This window comes from Cynocephalus volans, chromosome 7 (assembly GCF_027409185.1).
Source record: "Cynocephalus volans isolate mCynVol1 chromosome 7, mCynVol1.pri, whole genome shotgun sequence".
NCBI classification, from domain to species: domain Eukaryota; kingdom Metazoa; phylum Chordata; class Mammalia; order Dermoptera; family Cynocephalidae; genus Cynocephalus; species Cynocephalus volans.
Window position 1 is genome coordinate 87,453,685 of NC_084466.1, and position 14,630 is coordinate 87,468,314.

General features: G+C 40.4%; 1 protein-coding gene across 1 annotated transcript; it reads right to left on the bottom strand.

Moving 5' to 3' along the window:
• Positions 1–13,189: 13,189 nt before the first annotated feature.
• MRPL57 (mitochondrial ribosomal protein L57) lies at positions 13,190–14,559 on the bottom strand. The gene is made up of 2 exons (XM_063103313.1): positions 14,481–14,559; positions 13,190–14,297 (listed from the first exon to the last, which is right to left on the bottom strand). The coding sequence occupies exon 2, from the start codon at positions 14,290–14,292 to the stop codon at positions 13,984–13,986; it is 309 nt and encodes a 102-aa protein (XP_062959383.1). The 5' UTR covers positions 14,293–14,297; positions 14,481–14,559; the 3' UTR covers positions 13,190–13,983.
• Between the last annotated feature and the right edge of the window lie 71 nt (positions 14,560–14,630).

Genomic DNA, 14,630 nt, shown 5'->3' on the forward strand with positions numbered 1-14,630 from the left:
GAGAAGTCCAAGAACAAGGTGCCAGCATTGGTCTCTGCTGAGGACCGTTCTGCTTCCAAGACAGCACCTTGTTGCTGTGTCCGCTCACGGCAAAAGGCAGAAGGGCAAGGATGAACATGGTGTCCTCACATGGCAGAAGACAGGAAGACAGTGGACTCACTCCAGCAGGCCTTTTTTATAAGGACCCTAATCCATTCATAAGGACAGAGCCCTCATGACTTAAACACTTCCCAAAAGGCCCCACCTTTCAGTACAACCACAATGGAGATTAAATTTCAGCATGAATTTTGGACGGGATATAATAATTCAAACCATGGCAGGTGGCATCAGAGAAGGCTAAGTACGAAACTAGGATTTTTACCACCATCCATTGAAAATGAGGCCTCACCCCCTCCTACTATGACATTAGAGGCCACATGGGGAGCAGTAATGAGTCTCCTCTTCCTTGCCCAGCAGAAGTGTAGTCAGCGGAGGTTTACAGGGTTATTCCGAAATACTTCTACCCACTAGAGTGTCAAAGGAGGCCAGATGGGCATCTTGCACACCCGTGCGGTAGAAATGAGGCAGCACCCTTCTTCCCTTGCAGGTACAGTTTCAGAGGAGACCTCCTAAAGTAGAAGATTTAAATGAGATCCAGGATCTCAACATAATACCTAAAATATCCAGGATATAATAAAAAAGCAATCATACCAAGAACCAGGAAAATGTCAATTTGAGAAAACACAACAAGCACTAACACTGAAATACTGGAGTTATCTGACCAAGATTTTAAAGCAGGCTTCATAAAAGTGCTACAATGAACAATTACAAACTTTCTTGAAACAAATAATAGAAAATCTCAACAAGGAAATAGGAGATATAAAGAAGAACCAAATGGAAGTTTTAGAACTGAAAAATAAGGTAAACCAACATTAAAAAACTGAGTGGATGGGCTAAACAGTAGAACTGAGGGAACAGAAGAAAAAAATTAATGAACCTGAAGACAGAACACTAGAAATTACTCAGTCTAATCAGCAGAGAGGAAATAGACTTGGGTGGGGGGTGAATAGAGCATCAGAGACCTGTGGGACAATAACAAAAGACCTAGCTAACATCATCACTGGGATTCGAGGCAAGGAAGGGGTAGGGACTGAAAAAGTACTTGAAGAAATATGGCTGAAATTTCCCAAATTTGGCAAAAGACATAAACCAAGAGGCTGAGTGCACTCAAATGATAGATACAAATAAATTCAAGCCAAGACCCACCCTAATCAACCTTCTGAAAACTAAAAACAAAGGAAAATGATTTTTAAAGTAGCAAAAGAGAAATGACGCCTTATCTGTAGGAGGAAAACAATTTGAATGATGGTGGCTTTCTCATTAGAAAACGTGGAGCCAGAAGAAGGTGCAAGTGCTGAGAGAAAAGAACCATCAACACTGAATCTATACCTGGAGAAAATCCTGTCCAGGAATGAAGGGGAAATCAGGACACTTTCAGACAAAGGAAAACTAAGAATTTATTACCAGCAGACCTACACTAAAAGAATGGCTAGACAGAAAGGAATGATAAAATAAGGATTCGTGCAACATCAGAGAGTGCTGGAAGGAGCAAAAACATGGATGTGCTTCCTTAGAATTGACTGAAAAACTGACTGCAGCAGCCACAGTTACCAATCTTTGAAGGTTCATATCCAGTAAGAGCATGCAGTGTCTATCCCAGCACTCCAAGAAAAAGCATCGTTGCATCCCATGGTCTTTCAGTGGATCACATAACCACCCCTGGATCAATCACTGCAGCCATAGAATTGTGGTGTGCTGACTGACGGAGCTCCATTCTTTTTTTTTTTTTTTTTTTTTTTCTTGTCTTTTTCGTGACGGGCACTCAGCCAGCGAGTGCACCGGCCATTCCTACATAGGATCCGAACCCGCGGTGGGAGCGTCGCTGTGCTCCCAGCGCCACACTCTCCCGAGTGCGCCAAGGGGCCGGCCCTGAGCTCCATTCTTGAGCTGGAGGAAAGTCCCACCTGAAACTACGAGCTAAAAAAGGACGAGGGGTAGTTTCCTGGAAGAAAATCGGAAATGTTAGCAGAAGAAAGGGGAATGTATGATTAAAAACAAATAATAGATGTTTCACTATAGTGAATAAATAAATGATGAATGGTCAAATGAAAACAAAACAAAACAAAACAAAAACCTCCCCACCAGACCCAGAGCAATAGGTGAATTCTGTCAAACATCTAAAGAAGAAATAATACCAAGCTTACATAAACCTCTCAGAAGGCAGAGAAACGAGAAAACTTCCGACTCGTTTTTTCTCCCAAATTAAGCAAAATTTATTATTTTTTTTATTGGAACATAGCTAATTGTATGTATCTGTGGGGTACAGTGCTGAATATCAATACCTGTGTGCAATACGTGATGTTCAAATCAGGATAAGTAGTATATTTTTCACTATACAATGTAACCTATTTTCATGGCCCCAACTCATTTTATAAGTAACAGACAATAGATCATTTTTATTGCCACGTAATATTCTTTTGTATGTATGTACCACAATTGTTTATCCACTCATCAGTTCATAGGTACTTGACTTGTCGCCGGGTTTTTACTATTACAATGAGCTGAAATGAACATTTAGGTACAGAGCTTTCTTATGGGCAGAGGCTTTCATTTGTCTTAGGTAAATACTTAGGAACAGAACGGCTTAGTCACGTGATAGTTACATGTTTAACTTTTGTAAGAAACTGCCAAACTGTTTCCAAATTGATCGTACCATTTTGCAATTCCACCAGTGATTTATGAAAGTTCCAGGAGCTTCACATCCTTGATAACATTTGGCAGTGTCAGGGTTTTAAATTTTAGACATTCTAATGGATGTGTAGTGGTTTTAATCTGCATTTCCTCATGACTAATGATGTTGAACTTCCTTTATGTGCTTTTTTGCATTTCTTTGATAAAGTGTTTGTTAAAATATTTTGCCCATTTTTATATATTTGGGGTTTTTTTATTATTAAATTTTGAGAATGACTTATACATTCCAGATGTACTTTATCAGATAGTTTTCTCCCAGTGTGTGGCTTGTCTTTTCTTTCTTTTAACAGTGTCATTTAAAAAGCAGAAATTCTTAATTCTGATGAAATCTAATTTCTCAAAATTTGGTTTCATGAATTGTGATTTTGGTTAATATTTAAGAAACCTTTGCCTAACCCAAGATCACAAAGATTTTTCCCTTATGTTTTCTACTAGAATTTTTATAGTTTTTGGTTTTACATTTACTCTGTAATCTGTTCTGAGTTAATCTTAGCATATAGCATAAAGTACGGATGAGAGGCTTTTTTAAAATTAAGAATACCCATTTGTTTCAGCACTGTTTTTTTTAAACAGAGCACTAAATTACCTGTGTATCTCAGTTGAAAATTAATATACATGTGGGTCTATTTCTGGGCTCTCCATTTTATTCATTTGATCTATTTGTCTCTTTATACCAACACCACACACTGTTGGTTACTGTAGCTTTACATTGTCTTGAAATTGGGTAGTATAAGTCCTCTTTCCTTTTTTTTTTTTCTTTTTCGAAGTCGTTTTGGTAATTCTAGGTCTTTTGAACGTCCGTATGAATTTTAGAACCAGCTAGTCAGTTTCTACCCCCCCCAAAAAAAAGCCTATAGGGATTTTGATTGGGATTGTATTGAAAGTATAGATCAATTTTGGTAGAAATGGCAGTTACCATATTGAGTCTTCTAACCAATGCACACAGAACCTCTCTCCATTTCTTTAGGACTTCTTTAATTTCTCTCAGAAACCCTTTGTAGTTTTCAGTGTACTGGTATTAAACATCTTATGTCAGATTTACCCCTAAGTATTTCATGTTTTCAATGCTATTGGGAATGGTATTTTTAATTTCCATTTTATTGTTCATTAATAATATATAAAAATACATTTATTTTTGAACATTGATCTTTTATCCTGCAACCTTACCAAACTCACTTGTTGGTTCTGGTAGCATTTTTATCATTTTCTACACAGGCAATCTTATCATCTGTTCAGAAGGAGAGTTTTATTTCTTCCTTTCCAATCTGTGAGTTTTATTTTCTTATTGCTTTTACGCTGGCCATAATGTCCAGTGCAATACTAAATAGAAAAGGTGAGAGCAGACATCCTACTCTTGTTCCTGGTCTTAGTAGGGAAAGAATTAAGTTTTTTACTATTAAATATTATGATAGCAATAGGTTTTTCCTACATTGCTTTGTCAGGTAAAGGAAATTTCCTTCTAGTCCTGCTTTTCTGAGAAGTTTTTTGGGGGGGCTGAGGGGGTGGCTGGCCAGTATGGGGATTTGAACCCTTGACCTTCTTGTTATAACACCACAATCTAACCAACTGAGCCAGCCGGCCAGCCCCTACTGAGGGTTTTTTTCTTATCGGGATTGGATGTTGGATTGTGTCAAATGCTTTTATCTGAATCTAATGAGATGATCGGCGGGGGGGTGGGTGGGGGTGAGGGAATGAGAGAGAGAGAAAAAATATAGTAAATTAGAGTAATTTGCAATTGCTAAGCCAAACTTGCATTCAAGGGATAAACTCCATTTGGTCATGATGTACTAGTAATGTTTTTATACATTGTATGGTTTGATTTGCTAAAACGCTGGCATTGATGTTCATGAGGGATATTGTTCTGTAGATTTCTTTACTTGTAAAGTCTTTTTATAGTTTTCATGTGCAGATATGAGGACAATACTGGCTTCTTCTTACAACAAGTTGAGAAGTATTCTCTCCTCTCTAATTTTCTGTGAATTTGTTTAAAATTGGTGTCATTTCTTTCAGAAATGTTTGGTAACATTTACCAGTGAAACTATGTAGATCTGGAGTTTTCTTTGTGGCAAAGTTTTTAACTACAAATTTAATTATTTAACAGAAAGAAGTCTGCATTCAGATTATCTATCTCTTCTCCCGTGAGCTTTGGTAGTTTTTATCTGGTAAGGAATTTGTCCGTTTTATCTAAATAGTCCAATTTATTGGCATGGTGTTGTTAATAATATTTCCTTACTATCTTTTTTAAATCTGTAAAAACTTTAGTGATGTCATATTATTAATTTTTGACAATGGTAATTTGTGTCTTCTTTTTCCTGATCAGTCTGGCCAGAGATTTATCAATTTTATTGATGTTCTAACAGATCAATTTTCTCTGTTGTTTTTGTTTTCTACATCATTAGTTTTTGCTCTTATCTTTATTGTTTCCTTTTCCCTCCTTACTTTAGGGCTGACAGCTTCTTAAAAAAACTTTCAGTACTTTGAAGGTGATGTGCCATCGTCTTCTGGCTTGCATTGTTTATAACAAAAAGTTTGTTGTTCTTACTTTTATTCCCTGTACGTTTTCCTTTTTTTCCTGTTTCTTTTTTTCTCCATATGACTGGCTTTAAGTATTTTGATTATGATGTGCATGGTATAGTTTTCTTCACATTACTTGAGTTTATTGGATGTGTAGGGTTATAGATTTCACTATTTTTTTTTTTTTTTTTTGTCGTTTTTTCGTGACCAGCACTCAGCCAGTGAGTGCACCGGTCAGTCCTATATAGGATCCGAACCCGCGGCGGGAGCGTCGCCGCGCTGCCAGCGCAGCACTCTACCAAGTGCGCCACGGGCTCGGCCCTAGATTTCACTATTTAAAAATTTTTTGCCCTTTATTTCTTTTAATATTCTCTCTCCTCTCATTTGGAGTCTCCAATTAAATATATATTAGGTCACTTGAAATTGTCCCACACACAGGTCACTGATTCTGTTTTCTAGTCTTTTTTTTTTTTTTTTTTTTTTTTCTGTTTTATTTTTGTAGTTTCTAATTTGGGGTGGTTTCTAATCCTATGTCTTCAAGTTCACTAATCTTTTTTTCTCCCATTTCTAATCTGCTATCGATTCCATGTTCTGCATTTTTCATTTCTATACATTCAGCTTATATCTGACAAAGTACTTGTAGCCAGAATATATAAAGATCTTTTATTAGCTAATAATAAAAAGACAAACAATCCAATTTTTAAACTGGGTAAAAGACTTTAACAAATGCTTCATAAAAGATACAGAAATAGGCAAGAAATATGTGAAAACATCATTAGTCATCAGGAAAAATGCAAATTATAACCACAATCAAAAACTACTGTACTATTAGTCAAATGTCTAAAATTTAAGAGACTGATAATACCACATGTTGGAGAGGATCAGAGCATCTGGAACTTTCAAACATTGCTTGTGGGAATGTAAAAGGATAAAACCTCTTTGAAAAATAGTTTTGCAAATTCTTAAAAAGCCAAATATACACTTACCAAACAACCGAGAAATTGCACTTCTAAATTGTTAGCAGGAAAAAAATGAAAGAATATGTCCATACAAAGGCTCACATAGGCATGCTCATAGCAGCTTTATTCATAACGACAAAGAACTGAAAGCAATCCAAATGTTCATAAACAGGTAAATAGATAAACAAATTATGGTATATCCATACAACTACATGCAGAGAAAGAAAAAAAAGAATAATTACTATTGCACATCAACATGGATGAGTTTGTACTTCCAATCAAGATGGCAGAATAGACGGTATCCAGCATCACTCTCTCCCACAAATTAACCAATTTACAACTATTAAAAAGCAACAACTGCCAAGCTGGGACTGCTAGAGCTCAGGGGAAGAGGAGGAGAGATGTACAGAGTTCATGAAGGCAGGAGAAGCCACAATGAGAGAAAGGACTGCTCCCACCATTTTGGATCCAGACCACTTCAAGGCTGGCTCTATTGATTATACAGAGCAAGAGCTGGGAAAAGCCCCTGCTGTGCCCTTTGTATGAAGTTGCTTGAAGGCTGCAGAGGAGAAGAGGGCCTTGGTGGCCCCCAGGCCAGCAAGACCACTAACAGGGTTCCTATGGACCCATATAGAAGTGAGGGGCCACAACAACTCAAAAAAGGAGCCACTCAGAGGCTAGTGAGTCATTGCAAGGGACCAGCACATTGCCCATCCCATGGGAAGTGTTTGGAGTGCAGGTGGTGGGGGAGACTGGCCCACCAGGGGAACATTGGGGTACAGCATGGACAGCTGATCTGCCCTCCAGTCAGCACAGGACAACTCAGTGGAGACTGGTCAGGAATATAGAACTGCAGGGGGTGCAGTTTGCTGAAAAGACTCAGGCCCAGACCAGAGTTTCCACATAATCCAGGTGTACCAGACCTCACAAGACCCAGAAGTGCTTACAAGGTCAACAATTAAAACCCGAGCTGCACAAAAAGCCTTCCCCAGGGAATCACCAACAAAGTAGTAATTTAGCTCAACTATGGGGCTCAAGTGCTGGTCCCCACAGGAAGTTCCCCATTTTAGAAGGAATTAAAGGACAACAAATTAGTTCTAGTGCAGAGTTTAAGTGGTGGGAACAGCAAATAATCTAACACAGAACTGAAAGAAACAACAATAAACCCACAGATCAGAGACAGAGTTCTGATATTAACCAGTAAAGGTCTAACACTACCAAAGAACACCTACAAAACCTAGAAGGACTGAAAGCACCACAGGCTCCTGAGCCGGGATGGGGGAGGAGCTGAGGCCCTCAGCCGTGCCCCCCCCCCCAACATCTGCATCCAGCCCAGCAACAACTACCAAGCCACCGCCAGAAGTGCCCCGGGTTCCTGACCCGGGGTGGGGGAGCTGAGGGCCTCAGCCACGCCCCTGACATCAGCTTCCAGCACAGTGATGACTATCAGCCCACCACTGGAAGTTCCCCGTGTTCCTGAGCTGGGGCAGTGGGGGGCTGAGGGCCTCAGCTATGCCCCCTCGATGTCAGCATGACCACAGAGCTGCTCAGGAAGCATCCCGGGCTCCCAAGCTGTGGTGGTGGGAGACTGAGGGCTTTAGCCATGCCCTCGACAGCCACCCTTGGAAGACCCCTGGGCTCCCCTGCTGGAATAAGGAGGGTGCCATGGGCCTCGACCACACTCCCCTCCTTGCTTTTCCTCCCTCTCTGTCCCTCTCTCCTTTCCTCTCTTCCTCTCCCCCACAACTGCTCCACAACATCTTAGAATGTAAAAAATCATTAATTAATTAAAAAATATGGATGAGTCTCAAAAACATTATGCCCAGAGAAGCCAGATAGCAAGATATACATATTTTATTATTCAATTTATATGAAAATCCAAAAAAGACATCTAAAGTAAATCAGTGATTGTCTGGGACCACGTTTCTGTTTTCTTCCAAGTTCTTTTCCAGCATTTTTAGTTATTTGCAGTGAGTAGGCTTTGTTTGTTATATTTCCATAGTGGAAGTTCCAACAATGTTTTTTCATCTCTTTTATTATGTTTTATACCATTTCCTAATTTATCCATTGGCCACCTTATTTATGAATTTTTCACCGGGGTAATTTCTCCTATACAGTCCCATACAGCCAGCCCCTTTACATCCCCTCTCCTATCTCAACATAACTATCACAATTTTAAAAATAAAATCAATAGTATTTACATTATGAGCATGCAAATATTGTTCAATTCTGCAAAATGTTATCACAACTTTGTTCTTATACAATGCATTGTCTTAATAATTGTCTTTCATTTTCATCAGCCTGGTTTTCCGTGTATCTAAGATTCTTTTCCCAAAAGTGCTAAATTTTCTTCCCCAAGTCTGTGAACGATATTCTCCGTGAGCTGAAACACACAACCTTTCTATATTTTCCTGGAAACCTCCCTTCCTGAGTCGTCCGTCCTCCTGCTCTAAACTGCACCTGATGACTTCTAGGCAACTTCGAAACAGCAGAGTTGCTATTCCACTTCCTTGCTGTGCTATATTCTTTAATTTTACGTCTTTCTCATTCCTGTTTTACTCCTTATTTAGATTTGCTGGCTTTCATCATCCAAGTGCCTCTTATTTGAGCTTTTGGGGGACTCTTTGCCTCCATCTACAGATATTCAGATTGCATCTTTCTTCCCTTTGTTATGTCAGACAGCTCTTTATCCACCTTTTTCTTCCAAAATATTGATTGAAGTCTCTTGTCTACTGTTTTCTTTCTTCTTGACGGTTCATAATTTTTAAATCTTATTACTGTCATCTCATTAAGGTTTTGGGAGGGAGAAGAGATAAACTTAACTGTTCAGTTCATCATTTTATTTTAAACTGGAATCCAGGCATGGCGTTGAAAGGAGGGACACATCCTTGATTTTAACAAAAGAGAGAAGATGAGGACAGTACAGTAGATTTGCTGCTGTGAAGGTGAACGGGATTCACATTGAAGGGCTCCAACTTTATCAGTGAAATATAAGGCTTAGGTCACTTGCTGAGGGGAATGATGGAGGGCCTGTAGGTAGAGAGGCTTCTGGAGACAGGAAAAGATAACTTACCTCACTGAATAGGAAATTATACCAATCAGAGAAATACGATGTTATGGGCTGAATTGTGTTCTTCAAAACTAATATATTGAAGTCCTAACCCCGAGTACCTCAAAATGTAACCATACTTGCAGATAAGATCTTTAAAGGTAGTAATTAAGTTAAAATGAGGCTGTTAGGGTCAGCCCTGATCCCAGATGACTGGTGTCCTCTTAAGAAGAGGAAATTTGTAACCACAGATTGACACCAGACATGTGCATGCACAGAGGGATGACCATGTGAAGACCGCGAGAAGGTAGCCATCTGAAAGCAAAGGAGAGAGGTCTGTAACAGAGCCTTCCTGTGGCACTCAGAGAAAACCAGCCATGCCAACATCTTGATCTAGCCTCCAGAACTGTGAAAAAAATAAATTTGTTTAAGCCACCTAGACTGGTATTTTGATATGGCAGCACTAGCAAACTAATGCACATGGTAGGTTGCTGGGCAATATTGTGTTCCAGTTTCTTTGTTGTCATAAACTTAAAAAGAAACTACTGACCCTAATTATGTGACTTTCTCTAGCAGTGAGGTCAGTTTCAAAGAAAAGCAAATTGTAAAGTTCACCCAAGGTATTTTCCAGTGAGTATAATGGAAAGAGAGGCAAAGTCGCTGAAGGCAATTGTATTATCCTAATTAAATCATAAAGCACCCTCCACCCCTGCATCCAAGCCAGAAAATTAGGAGACATCTGATTGGTCACAAACTTCTCTTAAATCTACTTCTCAACCCCTTTCTATCTCCAGCATCCAAATTCAATACTTAGCTTAATTATTGTAATAGCCACTTGGTCTTTTCTCTTCCCATCTCCATGTTCACCCAGCTATCCTCCATAATGCTTTTCATTATTCCACTAATTAAATGTTTCCAATGCCCCCTCTCCCCATGACTTATATGACAAAAAACTTAGTGTCATGCAAGGCCTCTCATGTTCCGGTCCCTGCCTCCTTCTTCACCTCTTTTACCACTTCTCTTCCCCACTCTCAAGTACCCCACACTGCAAGACTGAAATACTGGCAGCTCCCCAGTCACGAGACTGTTCTCTCTGCCTGTAATTCCTGCCACCCATCAGCTTGCCAGGCAAATTAACAATCTACTCAACGATAACCTCTTCTTAAACTTTTCCTGACTGCTGAGGCCCTTCCTCTGGAGTCAACAATGGGATGAAACAGAGACCCAGGAACTGTGTTACAGATACAAGCCAGGGACTGTTCATAACGCACAGGTTAGCACAGATATATCTTATTACATGGGTGATTATTCACAGCTCTGAGTGGCAATGAGCCTTTGCTTTTTGGTAAAAATGATTAATAACTATGATAGCTATGGTGATAATAGTTGTAGCGTTTCAAGGAGAAAAGCCAAATGTTTCAACAGCATTGCCTTGGCCAAGAAGTGACTAAAACCAAACTATAATCTTTTATTTATAGCACCTAGTATCCTATATTAAAATAAATGTGATGTTTAGATAAGCCTAGTCCTGAATTAAACCTTTCATGTTTATTAGCTGTGTAAACGGGAATGATGCTGACAGTTCTGAGCTTCAGTTTCACATCTGTATAGTGTGGATATCGCACAAGATTGTTTTAAAAATAAGAAAGATTAATTATACGTTAAAGTGCCTGTCTGCTATAAGTTGTCTTCCATTTCTTCAGACCCAAGGTTTTATTTTGGCATCCTTTTGTTTCTCAAATGTCTTCTGGGTTTCAAGTTAACCACTATCATTTTTCAAACTCAAAAGTTCAAAGGTTTCTGACCTGTAAACTGTATAGATCAGAGCAATACAAGTATGATCATGTGTCACTGATAGAGTTTGGATGTGTTGTCCCTGCCAAAACTCATGTGGAAATCTGACCCCCCACGTGGCAATGTTAAGAGCTGTTTGAGTCAGGGGGGAGGATCCCTCACGAATGGATTAACGCTCCCCCTGGGGGAGTGGGGCCTGAGTGAGATCTTGCTCTCTTAGTTCCTGTGGGAGCTGGTTGTTTAACAGACCCTGGAACTTCCACTCTCTTGCTTTCTCTCTCCATGTGATCTGCTTGTACCCACCGGCTGCCTGCTGTTTTCCACCATGAGTAGAAGCAGCCTGAGGCCCACAGCAGATGCAGCTGTCCCAGAATCATAAGCCAAATAAACCTCGTTCTTTATAAATTACCCAGTCTCTGGTATTGTTAGAGCAACACAAAACAAACTAATAGTCACTTAATGACAAGGATATGTTCTGTGTTGTTAGGCAATTTCATCTTTGTGCAAACATCAGAGTGTACTTACGCAAACCTAGATGGCATAGTCTACTACACACCTAGGCCATAAACCTGTACACCATATTACTGTACTGAATACTGTAGGCAATTCTAACAAAATGGTTAAGTATTTGTATATCTAAACATAGGAAAGGTACAGTAAAACTACAGGACAAAAGATTTAAAAGTGTTACACCTGTATAGGACTGTTCTATGAATGAAGCTTGCAGGACTGGAAGTTGCTGAGTGGTAAGTGAATGCAAAGGCCTAGGACATTACTGTACAGTACTGTAGACGTTATAAACACTGTACACTTACGCTACCCTAAATTTATTAAAAAGTAAGTAATCGCACTACGACAAAGTCACTAGGCAATAGGAATTTTTCAGCTCCATCGTAATCTCATGGGACCACCACTGTGTATGTGGTTTGTTGACCAAAATGTTATTATGCAGCTCGTGAATAGTAGTTACAGTTTTAAGCGGGTCTCCTGGGTTCTATTCCTTCTCCTTTCTCCAAAACAGCATCAGCTGTCATTATTTCCAGGTATGAAAACAAATTGCCCATATGCACCAGAGACATCTCTGTGAGCAATAAAAAGCAGTGAACAAGTACAGGTTTAGCATCACTAATCCAAAATCTGTTATACTCCAAGGAAATGCTCACTGGAGCATTTCATATAAGGGATGCTCAACCAGTGTGTATTCTGCAAATATCCCAAAATCTGAAATTCAAAACATTCCTGGTCCAAACCATTTCGGTTAAAGGATACTCAGCCTGTGTTTACATACAAACAAGAATATGACATGAATAAGATAGTTCAGCTTGGTTAAACATACAACTATGAAATGCCTATTACATGTCAGGCACTTTGTTAGGTACAATGAATAAATAAATACATACATACATGTGCCTCCACCACAGCCTGTACATACTAATTGCAGATATTAAAATGTGAATCACCTAATTAACAAAATACAGTATTTTTTGTTAATGAGAAATAACATTCAAGGCTGGCAAATGAGATTGGCACTCTCATACATTAGTCTTGGAGTTTGTACTACCTTTCTGAAAAGCCATTTGCCATCAGAATATTTAAATGTTAGAGCTTTTTGCTCTAAATTCTTTTTGTATAAACTCAATACATTTTCAAAAACATGAATAGGAGACTAAATGAATAAAATATGAGGGCCAGCCCGTGGCTCACTTGGGAGAGTGAGGTGCTGATAACACCAAGGCCACGGGTTCGGATCCCTATATAGGGATGGCCGGTTGGCTCACTTGGGAGAGCGTGGTGCTGACAACACCAAGTCAAGGGTTAAGATCCCCTTACTGGTCAGTTTTTAAAGAAAAGAAAAAGAAAAAAATATGAAGCTTATTTCATTAATGGGAAATTACATTATTAATGAGTAATGGAATTTTTTTTCTTCTACGTGTTTTACAAATTTTCTATTACACATATGTATAGCAGTTAACAAGATGTTTGTATTACACAGCAATTCAAATCCAAGTCCCTCTCATTACAGGGTGTGACTTTTGATTAATTCCTGAAGTATTTCCTCACATATAAAACAGTCGCAACCGTATAGGATGCCAAAGTGCTTGACTATTTTTATTATATTTAGAACAAAATTATTTTTAAAAACATCTTCACAGGCCAGTTAGCTCAGTTGGTCAGAGTGCGGTGTTAGGTGTTATAACACCAAAGTCAAGGGTTCGGATCCCCCGATTGGCCAGCTGCCAAAAAAAATGTTTTTTAAAAGCACCTCAAGTTACATATATACCACAAACGCCCTCCACTAATTCCGTGAGCAATGTGGGACCTAACCTGCGCATTCATAAAAAACATCTTCAACTGGTGAATCGTATGGTATGTTAAATTGCACTTCAAAAAAAGCTATTAAAAACATTTTCATGTAACGGTTTTGATAAATACCCTTTTCTTCATTTAAATGTCCACTTTCAGTAGTCAAATCCCAGAAGAAAATGGAGTTTAACTGTAAAAGCTCATACTTCCATTTAAATTTGGGCAATTATTCTTGACAGAAGGTAAGCAAACTCATGTTGCATGATAAAGCCCCCCCCATCAAGTATCTCATGCTTAAGCTAAGATCCAAATCAGAGTTCGTAGTGAGCCAGGAAATCCCCGACATCTTCCTATCAGACTAAAGAAACGCAAAATGACAGTAATGACACTTTTTAAGTATTAGGGAGCTGAGCACCCCAGATATTTTATACGCAGACCATTGTGCTCATATCTGTTTTAATAAGACTGGTCCAAAGGCTGACATTTTAATAGAAGCCACAGTTTTCAGTTCCAGAATCTGGTAAAGACAGGGCAGCCTCAAGATCTACAACATCGGAGGATAACGGCTCAGGGTTAGGGCCATTTCTTGGTGACATTGAGATGGCTGAGCTGGTCCGCCACAAACCGATGCGGGGGGAACTTGGAGGTCGTGGCTGCCTTTATGGCCTCGAAGGCGGCCGCCCTGCGCGCCGCGGCGTGGCCGAACTCCTGCTCGGCGCTCAGGTAGGGCGTGCTCAGCCAGTAGTGGTTCTCCGCCTCGATCTCCAAGCGACGGAGCATGTTCCGCTTCGCATGCGAAGACACGATCCGCGGCCGCCGGTGCTTCCCGATCCACTGCCGACCAGGAATGCGATTGCGGCGGAGGAGGGCGGTCAGAAACATGGTGCCTGCCGAGGAGAGGGGACAGAGGCGGGAGACGCGAACGTGCGACGCCGGGCAGGGCAGAGCTGCGGCCTCGCGCCCTCCTGACCCCGGCGAGAGGGGCGTCCCCGAGAACGCGCACGGAAGTGGGAGTCCAGCTGAGGCCGAAGAAGGGCCTCCCAGGGCCCTGAAAACGCCCAGCAACTCACCAGCCGCGCTCCCCGGGACGACGCGTCCCTCCAGCCACGGGTTGATGCGATGGCGGAAGTACGCCCGCCTCGCGGCGCCCTGGATCTTTCTCGCGACGCTTCAGCTCTCGCGAGAGAGTACTTCGCTGGCCACGGAGGACGCTTCCGGCG

Coding starts and splice junctions, on each gene's coding strand:
- MRPL57 (XM_063103313.1), bottom strand. CDS start 14,292: ATGTTTCTGACCGCCCTCCTCCGCCGCAATCGCATTCCTGGTCGGCAG.